General features: G+C 41.0%; 1 protein-coding gene across 4 annotated transcripts in view; it reads left to right on the forward strand.

Moving 5' to 3' along the window:
• Positions 1-13224, forward strand: part of arhgap12b (Rho GTPase activating protein 12b) — a 241278-nt gene that overhangs the window by 151101 nt on the left and 76953 nt on the right. For 3 of the 4 annotated variants that reach the window (XM_041184244.1, XM_041184246.1, XM_041184248.1), the window contains one exon: positions 2913-2993. The exons of the other annotated variant lie outside the window; for it this stretch is intronic. In XM_041184244.1, the coding sequence (XP_041040178.1) occupies positions 2913-2993 (81 nt within the window). The remainder of the gene's footprint in view (positions 1-2912; positions 2994-13224) is intronic. 4 annotated transcript variants of the gene reach the window in all.

The following is a 13224-nucleotide window of genomic DNA, read 5'->3' on the forward strand; positions in this document are numbered from 1 at the left end:
TGGAGTTCTTTACCAGAGAGGGCTGTAGAAGCTGGGTCATTAAATATACTCAAGGCTTAGATAGACAGATTTTTAATCAGTGAGGGAATCGAGGATTATGAGGAAAAGGCAGGAATGTGGAGTTGAGAGTTATCAGGTCAGCCATGATCTCATTGAATGGCGGAGCAGACTCGATGGGCCAAATGGCGTAGCTCTGCTCCTACGTATTATGGCCTTATCCAGTGCCTTTAGCTATTTCTTGATATCACGTGGAGTGAATAGAATTAGCTGAAGACTGGCATCTGAGATATTGGAAACTTGGGAGATGACCAAGATAGATCGTCGACTTGGCACTCCTGACTAAAGCTGATTGCAGATGCTTCAGCCTTATGTTTTGCAGTGAAGTGGTGGGCTCCCCATCATTGAGGACGGGGACATTGTGGTCTATACTCCGCTGGTTAGTTGTTTAATTGTCCTCCACCATTCACAACTGGATATGGCAGGACTGTAGTGCTTTGATCTTATCTGTTAGTTGTAGGATGATTTAGCTCTGTCCATTGCATGCGGCTTCCACTGTTTAGCATGTGTGTAACCCTGTGTCGTAGCTTCACCAAGTTGGAACCTCATTTTTAAGTGTGTCTGATGCTGCTCCTGGCATGTCATCCTGCATTCCTCATTGAACAAACATTGATCCCCTGGCTTGATGGTAATGGTAGAGTGAGGGATTTGCTGGGCCGTGATTGTGGTTGAATGCAATTCTGCTGCTGATGGCTCACAGCACCTCATGGATGCACAATTATGAGTTACTAGGTATGTTTTGAATCTCTCCCATTTCGCATGGCGGTAATACCATACAACACAATGGATTGTATCCTCAGTGTGAACTCTGGACTTCATCTCCACAAGGACTATGTGGTGGTCACTCCTACCTATGTCATAGGCAGATGCATCTGCAATGGGTAGATTAATGAGCTCAAGGCCCAGTAGGTTTTTATCTTTGTTACTTCAGCACCTGCTGATAATCCAACAGCCTCATGGTCACCATTACTGCAACTAGCTTTTAATTCCAGATTTCGTAACTTATTGAATCAAAATTCCACCAGTTAGGATCTGAACTCGTGTCCATAAGAGTGTTAGCCAGGCCCTCTGGATTACTAGTCCATTAACAACTGGAGGAAGGCTAATGTCAGTGGATTGAGGACTGATCTGCCTCAGATAAATTAGAGTCAAAGATTAATGGACAGAAATGTAATGTTGCAATGGGTGATTTTTAAAGAGGAAATAGCTTCAGCACAGTCTAGGTTCATTCCACAAAGAGGAAAGGGAGAGCAACCAAAGTTAGAGTGGAATGAAGCACAAAATTGGAGTGGGGGGGGTGCTGTGACAGATATACAAGTGTCAATCTAAAACTTAGAGTAGTTAAAAAGGGAATAAGAGGAGCAAAGAAACAGTACAAGAATAGTTTGGTAGTTAACATAAGAGGGAATCTAAAGGCCTTCAAGTTAATTAACAATAAGAGAGTTGTCAGATGAGCTGTACAGCCAATTAAAGACAAAAATGTAGGCTGTTCAGCTTAACAATGGTAGTAGGAAAAATAATGGCGTACTAAACGAGAAGGTATTAAAACATCTAGAAACCAAAATTGTAATAGTGAATAAGCAACATTGATCCTAGGCGAGAAAGCCTTATTTGGCAAAACTCTTCAATGAGGATAACAGAGAGAGTAGACCAGGATAATTTATTAGGTGAAATATATCTGAATTTCAAAAAGCCTTCGATAAGATATTAATCACATAATAAACTAATAAATAAGGTTACAACATGCAAAGTTGGGGGCAAGCAGCAGAATGAATAGCTAGCTGACTGGCTAAAAGTCAGAAAGCAAGAGTAGGGATATAGGTTCGCAATTCTGTGGCAGAAAATGGGAAATGGGGCCCCATGAGAATTAGTGCTGGGCCACTGTTCTTCACAATTCATATTCGTGATTTAGACTTTGGAATTAAAAACACAATTTCTAAATTTGCAGGCAACACCAAACTGGGAGGGATAATGAACACTGAGGAGACTGTAATAGATTGCAAGAAGACATGAATAAAAAAGAATGGACTCATAATTGGCAAATGAATTTCAACGTAGATATGTGAGAGGTTTTAAATTTTGGTAAGGAAATAAGAATCTAAGTGAGATACAGGGGAAAAGGGATCCGAGAAAACAAATCACTATAAGTTGTGCCATAGAACAATAAGGCCATAACAATAGTTAACGAAGCACCAGAGTTTATTTTTAGGGGGATAGAATTGAAAAAGTAGAGCTGTTATGCTAAATTTGCATTGAGCTTTGGTTGGACTACACTTGGAGTGTGTACTGTTTTGGTCGTCATAAAAGTGATGTAGAGGCACTGGAGAAGGTGCAAAAATGATTTACAGGGATGATACCGGAACTGAGAGGTTAAATCCCTTAGGATGGATGGATGAGCAGGCTGGATCTCTCCAGAAGACTGGGGAGTGATAGTACAGTAATCTGTCGTGTTAAAAATTAAAAATATTAAATCACTTTGCCAGGTGTTCTGTGACACAATTCCTTAATCTACAGTTATGATCAGCGAAAATGGCTGTTCTTTGCCCCACCGATAGGTTTTATTATTATGGGCAAAAGTATTTAGTACCTGTGACATTTTACTAGTTTTTTTTTAGTAAATGGTAGACTAAATAATTTATTATTACAAATAATTTTTAAAACTAATAATTTGATGGGATCAAGCTGGGAAAAGGTAAAAACAAATGCTGTTACTTCAATCATTACTAAAGTGGTTATCAATCCTATATTTGTTCATTTGACAAAGATCCAAGTTCTTTTTGAATTTGTAAATCAGTATTGTCTTGGGAAATTGAGGATATATGAGTAACCAATGAGAAACATCTTGATTTTTCCAGTTCACTGCAAAAAAGCACAAGCGCAATTCCTCTGAACATCTCTGTGCTCCATCATCATTGTTTTCGCAGCATCCTGATCAAGTTAGTATTTTATTTTAATATAAATTATCCTGAAATACCCTTTAGTGCAAATATATCTCTTAAATTTGTATAAATTATATTTCCTGATTCGAGTTAGTCTGAATGAGCTTAATGCTTTTTTACTAATAGCACGTTATTTCAAATAAAGTTTCAGCTCCTCTGAGGGCTTTTCTATTTGATCTGGCATTTACTTTGTGATTGGATAATTCTCAATATGATTTAGAATTATGGAGTCCTGACGTGTAATTCATTACAATATGTATGTTGTTATTGCAAAAGTATTTCAGTTTGAATACCTTGCTGGGTAAGTCATTAGCCTACTAAGTAACGATCAAGTTGATGTTTCTACTGTCAGTGAAGCAGATGTGTCATTGATACAGTAATTGTATAAGTTTTTTGAGCTAAACAGACAGGAGATTGGTAAAGATGTACCTCGTACTTAAGGCAAACTTTGCTTTGCTAATGGGAACATAGTGCAGTTAAAAGCATTTGTATAAAAGAAAGGAATTTTCTGTAGTTCCCTCCAGTTTCTGATTATGTTCTATTAAAAATGGGGAATTTCAGCAGATTTTGAACTATGATTAATTATATAACATTGATGTCTATCATTCCTCTGAATTGTGCTGGAGCTTGTAAAAATTAATCATTGTCCAGGTTGTACTGCATTATGTATAGCACTAAAATTGCTAATTCATACTGTAAAACAGTTTTTGTAATCTTGATTGATGTTGTGTTGATTCATTCATGGTTTATTTACTAAATAATAACCCTGCATTTTTCTTTGTGTCAACAAGTTGCATAGTTAAGTAATTTTCAAATTTCAGCAAAAATTAAAAAAAACAACTCTATTACTACACAATTACCTTACGATATAGTTTACAACAATTTAGTCATAAAATAATTGCACTTAAGAGTGTAGTACACGGTAAATCATTTCTAATGAAGTTAGAATTTTTTTTAAATGAGTCATTTACGGGATGTGGGCTTCACTGGCTGGGTCAGCATTTATTGCCCATCCCTAGTTGCCCTTGAGGAGGTGGTGATGAACTGCCTCCTAGAACCGCTGCAGCCCATATGGTGTGGGTGCACCCACAGTGCTGTTAAGATGGGAGTTCCATGGTTTTGACCCAGCGACAGTGAAGGAACGGTGATATATTTCCAAGTCAGGATGGTAAGTGACTTGGAGGGGAACTTCCAGGTGGTGGTGTTCCCATCTATCTGATGCCCTTGTCTTTCTAGATGGTAGTGGTCGTGGGTTTGGAGGGTGCTGTCTAAGGATATAAATATATTCACTTACTGGTAATTTTAAGCTATCAAACAAGTGAAAATACTCTGGATTGGAATTTATTGCATTATGATCCAGTTTCCCTTTAACTTTATAACTTGCAATTATTGCATCAAAGGGCTTGATTGAAATTTGGCCCCTCATATAGTGATTCCTCCCATTTCAATGAGGCCTTCAATCTTGGCTATTTATTCCCTGTGCAAGGCATTACATCAACAGCATTTCAGCCTATCATGTTAGAATTCACATTCTCTGAAAGTCATTGAACTATCATTACTCCAATCCCCTGTGGCACTCATGGTACACTACTTTCTTGCACTCTTTGTAGTATTCAGCATGGTCAAGCATCACATCCTCCTCCAACATCTCAGCTCTGTGATTCACCTCTGCAACACTGTGTTCATGTCCAACACAACGAATATATTAATTACGATGGCTTTCCCATCTGCAGTTGCACAGTGTGGGTGCTTTCTATTTTAAAAACTAGCAGCGAGAGTGTGGAAACTTCATTTAAAAAAACCAAGCGGGAACAGTGTGGTGACTTCATTTTTTTTTTTGAAAATGAGAGGAGAGAGTGTGGAGACTTAATTTTAAAAATGAGCGGGGAGAGTGTGGAGACTTCATTCTTAAAAAAAAGTGGGGAGAGCAGCTGATTGGTGAGTATTTGTAGTCTTTAAAATTTAAGGTCTGTAGTTTGTGTTTAGGTCTCTAGTCCTTATTTTCTCTTTCTTAAAAATAGCTTGTCAACCGGGGTATAAAAAAAAATAATTACAGTAAACTGTGAGGAAATCTTCAAGTGTAAAGAGCAGGGTTGCTAGAACAATTAATTTGATTAAATTAAATATGGGGGCATAGATTTAAGGTAAGGGGTAGGAAGTTTAGAGGGGATGTGAGGAAGAGATTTTTCACCCAGAGGGTGGTGGGAATCTGGAACTTACTGCCTGAAAGGGTGGTAGAGGCAGAAATCCTCATAATATTTAAGAAGTATTTGGATGTGCACTTGCAATGCCATGGCATACAAGGCTATGGGCCTAGTGATGGAAAATGGGATTAGAATAGTTAGGTACTTGTTTGACCAGCGCAGACCCGACAGGCCGAAGGGCCTTTTTTTGTGCTGTAGACCTCTATGACTCTATGATGCTAGTGATGGCAGGACAGGTGATATGTTGCTGCTGCAGCATCTGGGTGCTGCTGAACGCCAAGGTGATCCAGATCCACTGGATGATGGATCCATGTTTACAGCTCGAGGAACTTCTTTTCTGAGTTGAGGAACTGGAGCCTGAGCTGCAGACATTGCGCCACAAAGGGGGAAAGTTACCTGGACACTTTGCTCCAGGAGGTGGTCACACTCCTCCAGTTAGATAATTCAAACTTGGTTTGTGATCAGGGGCAGGAGGGTGTGACTGCAGGTAAGACAGGTATGGAGACACAGGAGGTAGCATTCGAGGAGTCTCAGCCTCTGCAGTTGTCCAACAGTTACAAGGTTATTGCAATGTGTGGACGAGAGCACGGACTGCGGGGAGGATGGGCAAACTGACCATGGCACTGTGGTACAGGGGGCCATTCAAGTGAGGGGTGGAAATAGGAACGTAGTAGCGGTCGGGGACAGTATAATTAGGGGGATAGGCACTGTTCTCTGCAACCATGAGCATGAGACCCGAAGGCTGTGTTGCCTGCCCAGTGCCAGGGTTAAGATCATCTCAGGGCTAGAAAGGAACTTGGAGTGGGAGGAGAGGGATCCAGTTGTCGTCGCCAACATTGGTACCAACGACACTGATAGGACTAGGAAGGAAGCTCTGCTGAAAGAATTTGAACAGTTAGGAGATAAGTTAAAACCTCCAAGGTAATAATCTCGGGATTACTACCTGAGCCACGGGCAAACCATGGGCATAGGGTGAATAAAGTCAAGGAGTTAACTGCATGGCTCAAAGATTGATGTGGGCGGAATAGGCTTCGGTTAATGGGGCACTGGCACCAGTTCAGGGGTAGAAGGGAGCTGTTCCGGTGGGATGGGCTTCACTCGAACCATGCTGGGACCAGTGTCCTGGCGAATCGAAGAACTACGGCTGTAGAGAGGGCTTTAAACTAAATGGAGGGGGGATAAGTGGGCTTACAAAGCAAAAAGGATATGGCAGCATTGCAGCACAGCTGTTTAGGTAATGATACCCACAGTGTGACAGGATTTTTTTTTTTAAAAAAAGCAGCAAATACAGTCAAAGTGGAGGGGGAATTGGTAAAAAGGCAAAATTAATGGCTCTTTACTTAAATGCATGTAGTGTTTGGAACAAAAGAAATGAATTAACAGCACAAATAGAGGTTAATGGGTATGATCTTATAGCCCTTATAGAGATATGGTTACAAGGAGATCAAAGCTGGGAACTAAATATTCAGGGGTATGTGATTTTTTGAAAGGACAAGCAGGAGTAAAGGATGGTGGGGTAGATTTGTTCGTATGAGATGGAATAAGTACAGTAGCAAGAAATGATCTTGGATTGGAAGATGTAGAATCCATATGGGTGGAGGTAAGAAATAACAAGAGGAAGAAGACATTAGTGGGAGTAGTCTATAGGCCCCCTAACAGTAGCTATACTGTAGGACAGAGAAGATTGGAAAAATCAAATTGGCAGAGGTGGCCATGAGCAAGAATTCATAGTGTATTCGGGACAGTTTCCTAGAACAATCTGTTGCGGATCCAACCAGGGATCAGGCTACTTTCGATCTGGTCATGTGTGATGAGGCAGGTTTAATAAAAGATCCCCGAGGAAAAAGTGACCATAACGTGGTAGAATTTAGCATTCAGTTTGAGAGTGAGAAACGTGGGTTGCAAACAACTGTGCTAAATTTAAATAAGAGTGATTACAAAGGAATGAGGGCAGAGTTGGCTAGAGTGGACTGGGAAAGGAGCTTAGCAGAAAAGACCATTGACGAACAATGGCAGACATTTAAGAAAATAGTTCATGACTCACAAGAAAAATAAATCCCAATGAGGAAGAAGGATTCTAGGAATGGGATAAACCAGCCATGGTTAACCAAGTAAGTTAAGGATAGTATCAAATTGAAAGAAAAAGCATACAATGTGGCAAAGATTAGTGGTAAGCCAGAGGGTTGGGAAAGTTTTAAAAACTGACAAAAGATGACCAAAAAAGTAATTAAGAGGGAGAAAATAAACTTTATGGGTTAAACTGGCAAGTAATATAAAACAGACATTAAGAGATTCTTTAAGTATCTCAAAGAGAGAGGCCAAAGTGAAATAGGCTCCTTAGAGAATGAAGCTGGGGAAATAATCATGGGGAACCAGGGAATGCCAGAGGAGTTTGATAAATATTTTGCATCAGTCTTCACGGTAGAAGACACTAATAGCTAAATAATCAAGGGGAGAAAAAGGGGTGAAGAGATAAATACAATAACTATCACTAGCTAAGAAGTACTAGGGAAACTAATGGGGCTAAAGGCTGATAAGTCTCCTGGACCTGATGGGTTACATTCTGGGATATTAAAGGAAATAGCTACAGAGATAGTGGATGCACTAGTAGTAATCTTCCAAGAATCCTTAGATTCTGGAAAAATTCCAGAGGATTGGAAAACTGCCAATTTAAAAAGGGAGGGAGACAAAAAACAGTTAACTATAGGCCAGCTAGCTTAACATCCGTCATTGGGAAAATGGTAGTCTATTATAAAGGATGTAATAGCAAAGTATTTAGAAATGCATAATATAATCAAGCAGAGTCAGCATGGCTTCATGAAGGGGAAATCATGCCTGACAAATTTATTAGGATTCTTCGAGTAGGTAACAAGTAGGATAAATAATGGGGAACCAGTAGATGTAATATATTTGGATTTCCAAAAGGCATCCAATTAGGTTTTTTTAATTCATCCACAGGATGTGGGCTTTGCTGGCTGGGCCAGCATTTATTGCCCATCCCTAGTTGCCCTTGAGAAGGTGGTAGTGAGCTGCTTTCTTGAACTGCTGCTGTCCATGTGGCGTAAGTACACTCACAGTACTGTTAAGAACGGAGTTCTAGGATTTTGATCCAGCGACAATGAAGGAACCGCAAATAAGGTTACTTAATAAGATAAGAGCCCATTTTGTTGGTGATAGTATATTAGCATGGATAGAGGATTGGCTAGCTAATAGAATACAGAGTTGGGATAAGGGGGGCATCTTCAGGATGACGACCTGTAACTAGGAGTACCACAGGGATCCACAATTATTTGCAATATCTTGACTTGGATGAGGGAAGTGAATGTTCTGTCGCCAAATTTGCAGATGACACAAAAATAGGTGTGAAGGTAAGAGGTGAGGATGACACATGTCTACAGAGAGATATAGATAGGCTAAGTGAGTGGGCAAAAACTTGACAGGTGGAATATAATGTGGGAAAATGTGAAGTTATGCACTTTGGCAAGAAGAATAGAAGAGCTGAATATTATTTAAATGGAAAAGGAGAAAGACTGAAGAAAGCTGCAGCACAGAGGGATTAGGGAGTCCTCATGCATGAAACCCAAAAAGCTAGCATGCAAGGTAATAGGGAAGGCAAGTGAAATGTTGGCCTTTATTTCAAAGGGAATGGAGTATAAAAATACGAAAGCCTTACTAAAATATACAAGGCACCAGCTAGACCACACCTAGAATACTGTGAACAGTTTTGCTCCCCTTATCTAAGGAAAGATGTACTGGCATTGGCGGTAGTCCAGAGAAGGTTCACTAGGTTGATCCCTGGTATGGAGGGATTTTCTTATGAGAAGAGGTTGAGGAGTTTGGGCCTGTACTCATTGGAGTTTAGAAGAATGAGAGACAGCCTTATTGAAACTTATGAGATTCCTAGGGGGTTTGACAGGGTAGATGCTGAGAAGTTGCTTCCCCTTGTGGGGTGAGCCTAGGACCAGAGGGAGTAAGAAGTTGCCCATTTAAGAGAGATGGGGAGGAATTTCTTCTGGGGGTAGTAAATCTGTGGAATTCTTTACTCCAGAGGGCTGTAGTGGCTGGGTTATTTTCAAGGCTGAAATAGACAGATTTTTAATCAATAAGGGAATCGAGAGTTATGGGGAAAAGGCAGGAAAGTGGAGTTGAGGATTGTGAGATCAGCCATGACCTCATTGAATGGTGGAGTGGACTTGGTGGGCCGATTAGCCTACTTCTGCTCCCACGTATTATGGTCTATTTTCTCTATTCCATCCTTAGTTATGCTGACACCACCCAAGCTCTACCTCTGCCATTAACCAAATTATGTTACCACCACTTCTGTGTGATTGTCTGTCAGCATCAATTAGAGGAGCTTTCTGCACTATTATAATCGAAGCTGAAGTCGTTCTGTTCAGCTCCTGCTAAAAAGCTTTGTGCCTTATTACTTGATTCCATCCCCCTTCTTGGATATGTGCTAATGTTGAACCCAATGATGTGTGGACTCTATCATACTTGATCCTAAGTTAAACTTCAAACTCCACATTCTAGCAATGCATATGCTACCTTTTTGTGCTGTTGCAGCATTCTCCATCAATACTGCAGAAATCCTTACCCAGAACTTCGGCACTTCCAAACTCACTTGTGCCTGCATCCAGTTCCCCTGTTTCTTGAACTACAATTCACATGTGGGTTGCAAACTTTTCAAAGATTTGCTGTTTTATCATTCTTGCTGTCAGCAAACTTCAATGGCTCACTTTAGTCCAATGGGCAAATTTTAAATCTTTAAAGTTGTCTATATTCCTCCATAGCCTGTCATTCCCTACTTCTAAAACCTCCTTTACCTCACATGTGAAAACATGTTCTCTGTTCCAGCAACTCAAACACTGCCTCCAATTTTCTCTCCACATTTGGCCATTAATCTTATCTGCAATCTTTGGAATCCTTTACTGGCTGCTTTTTACCTGTCTCTATTCTCTCAAGAGAATCCTTATTTCTTTAGCAAAGATTTTGGTCATCTTCTGGAATTCTTTTCATATCATTGTTTGGCTTTTGGCTTCACTATAACATGACAGGCAAGTTGCTGTTCTTGGTGCGTTTGGAAATGTTTTGCTGCTTGTTTAGGTTTTAAGAGGGCTTGAAGTAGCAAAAGTATTATAGAACCTGGCTGTGACTATTTAAGCTTTGAACCAGAACAGAGGAGGAGACTTTCAGTATCTTGGACAAGGCGAACAATTATTGCCCACTCCTAATTACCCTCAAGAAACTGGTGAGCTGCTTCTTGACCTACTGCAGTCCTAATGTGTGAAGGTGCTCCTACATTGCTGTAACAGTAATGTAGGAAGTTCCAGGATTTTGACCCAGTGATGATGAAGCAATGGCAATACATTTCCAAGTGTATGACTTTTTTTAATCATTCACGGGACATGGGCTTCGCTGGTTGGGCCAGCATTTATTGCTCATCCTAGTTGGCCTTGAAAAGGTGGTGGTGAGCTGCCTTCTTGAACTGCTGCGGCCCATGTTGAAGGGGATCTTGGAGTTGGTGGTGGTGGTCCCATGCACTTACTGTCCTTGTCATTCTATGTGGTGGAGATCGCAAGTTTGGAAGATCCTGTCAAAGAAGCATTGGCAAATTGCTGCAGAGCATTTTGTAGATGATGCATACTGCAGCTGTGGCACACAGTAATGCAGGGAGTGTATGTTTAGGGTAATGGGTGATGAACTGTGGAGTTTGAAGCTTAACTTAGGATCAAATATTATACAGAGTCCACACATCATTGGGTTCAGCATTACCACACGTCTAAGAAGGGGGGGGGGTGGAATTAGGTGACATCAGGTGGACTGGTTTGTCCTGGTTGGTATTGAGCATTTTAGTGTTGTTGGAGCTGCACTCATCCAGGCAAATGAAGAGTATTCCATCACAAAAACAAAAATTTCTGGAAAAACTCAGCAGGTCTGACAGCATCTGTGGAGAGAAAGACAGAGTTAACGTTTCGAGTCCACATGACTCTTCAGAGCTAAAGAGAAGTAGAAATGTGATATTCCATCACACTTCTTCCCTCATGCCTTGTTGATGGTGGAAAGGCATCTTAGACTAAGGAGGCGAGTCATCCATTGTGGAATACTCAGCTTCTGACCTACTGATGGTACATAGGTTATTTATCTGGCTGATCCAGTCAGAGTTCTGGTCAGTAGTGACCCTCAGGATGTTGATGAAAAATTTGACCATACTAAGCCCGCTGACTGTCAAGGCAATGCATTGTCTCTTGTTGGGGATAGTCATTACCTGGCACTTGTGTGACACAAATATTACTTGTCTCTTACCAGCCCATGCCAGAATATTGCCATGGTCTTGCTGGACGAGGGCAGAGCCTGCTTCAGCACCTGATGAGCTGAAAATGGGACTGGTTTTCAGGCAATCGTTCACAAACACCCCCATTTCAGACATTATGGAGGGTGATTATAGATGAAGCAGCTGAAGGTAGTTTGGGCTAGGACACTGTCCTGAGGAACTCCTGCAACGATATCCTGGGGTTGAGATGATTGGTGTTTGTGCTAGGTATAATTCCAGCCCATGGAGAGTTTTCTCTGATTCCCATTGACTTCAATTTTACTAGGACTCCTTGATTCCATCCTCAGTCAAATTCAGCCTTGATGTCAAGTGCAGTTGTTCTCAACTGACCTTCATTTCTTGTCCATGTTTGGATCAAGGCTGTAATGAGATCTGGAGCTGAGTGGTCCTGGCAGAACACAAACTAAGCATCATTTAGTTGATTATTGGTGAATAGGTGACATTCAGTAGCACTGCCAATGACCACTCCCATCGTTTTTGCTGATGATTGAGAGTAGGTTCATAGAGTGGTAATTGGCTGGATTGAATTTATCCTACTTTTGTGAACAGGATATACCTGCCAACTTCCATTTTGTTGTGTAGATGACAATGTTGCAACAACTTGTTTAGAGGCTTGGATTGTTCTAGAAGACAAGACTTTAGGCACTATAGCAGGGATATTATTGGGGACCCATAGCTTTTGCTGGATCCTGTGCATTTGAATGTTTCTGATAACATGAGGAGTTAATCAAATTGGCTGAAAACTGGCACCTGTGATGCTGGGGACTTGAGGAGATTTGCTGAGGTGGCAAACACTTCAGCCTTGTCATTTGCACACAAATACTTGAGAATAAGGATGTTCTTGGAGCCTTCTCCTCCCATTAGTTTTTTAATTACCCAACAGTATTCATGATTGGATGTGGCAGGACTACAGAAATATGATATGAGCTGTTGGTTATGTGTTCACTTAGCTCGGTTTCTGCTGTTCAACTTGCATGTACTCCTGTGTTGTAGCTTCACCAGGTTGTAACTTCATTATTAGAACCTCCTACTCTTGGAATGCTCTTCTATGGCCCTCAATGAACCAGCATTGGTCCTCTGGCTTGATAGTAATGGTAGAGTGAGGGATATGCTGGACCACGGGGTTACAGGTTGTGTTTGAATACAATTTTGCTGATGATGGATGTCCAGTTTTGAACTGCTAGATCTGCTCTGAATCTATGCCAGTTAACATGGTGGTCATCCCACTCATTACAATAGAGGATATTCTCATTGTAAAGACTAGACATCGGCCCCACAAAGATTCTGGAGATGCTGAGCAATACTTTCATAGATAGATGAATCTGTATCAAGTAAATTGGTGAGGATGAAGTCGAATACATTTTTTTCTCGTTTTGTTTATCTCACCATCTACTGCAGGCTCAGACTGGGAGCTGTATCCCTCGGAATTCTGCCAGTTTGGTCACTAGTGTTGCTGCCAAGCCATTATTGGTGATGGACATTGAAGTTCCCCACCTAGGGTATATTCTGTGCCCTTGCTACCCTTATTAGCCATTATTGGTGATGGACATTGAAGTTCCCCACCTAGGGTATATTCTGTGCCCTTGCTACCCTTATTGCCTCATTCAAGTGGTGTTTTTTTCTTAATTCTTTCATGGGATGTGGACGTCACCGGCGAGGCCCATATTTGTTCCCTTTTGCTAACTCCCCTTGA

Source organism: Carcharodon carcharias, chromosome 3 (genome assembly GCF_017639515.1).
Source record: "Carcharodon carcharias isolate sCarCar2 chromosome 3, sCarCar2.pri, whole genome shotgun sequence".
NCBI lineage: Eukaryota > Metazoa > Chordata > Chondrichthyes > Lamniformes > Lamnidae > Carcharodon > Carcharodon carcharias.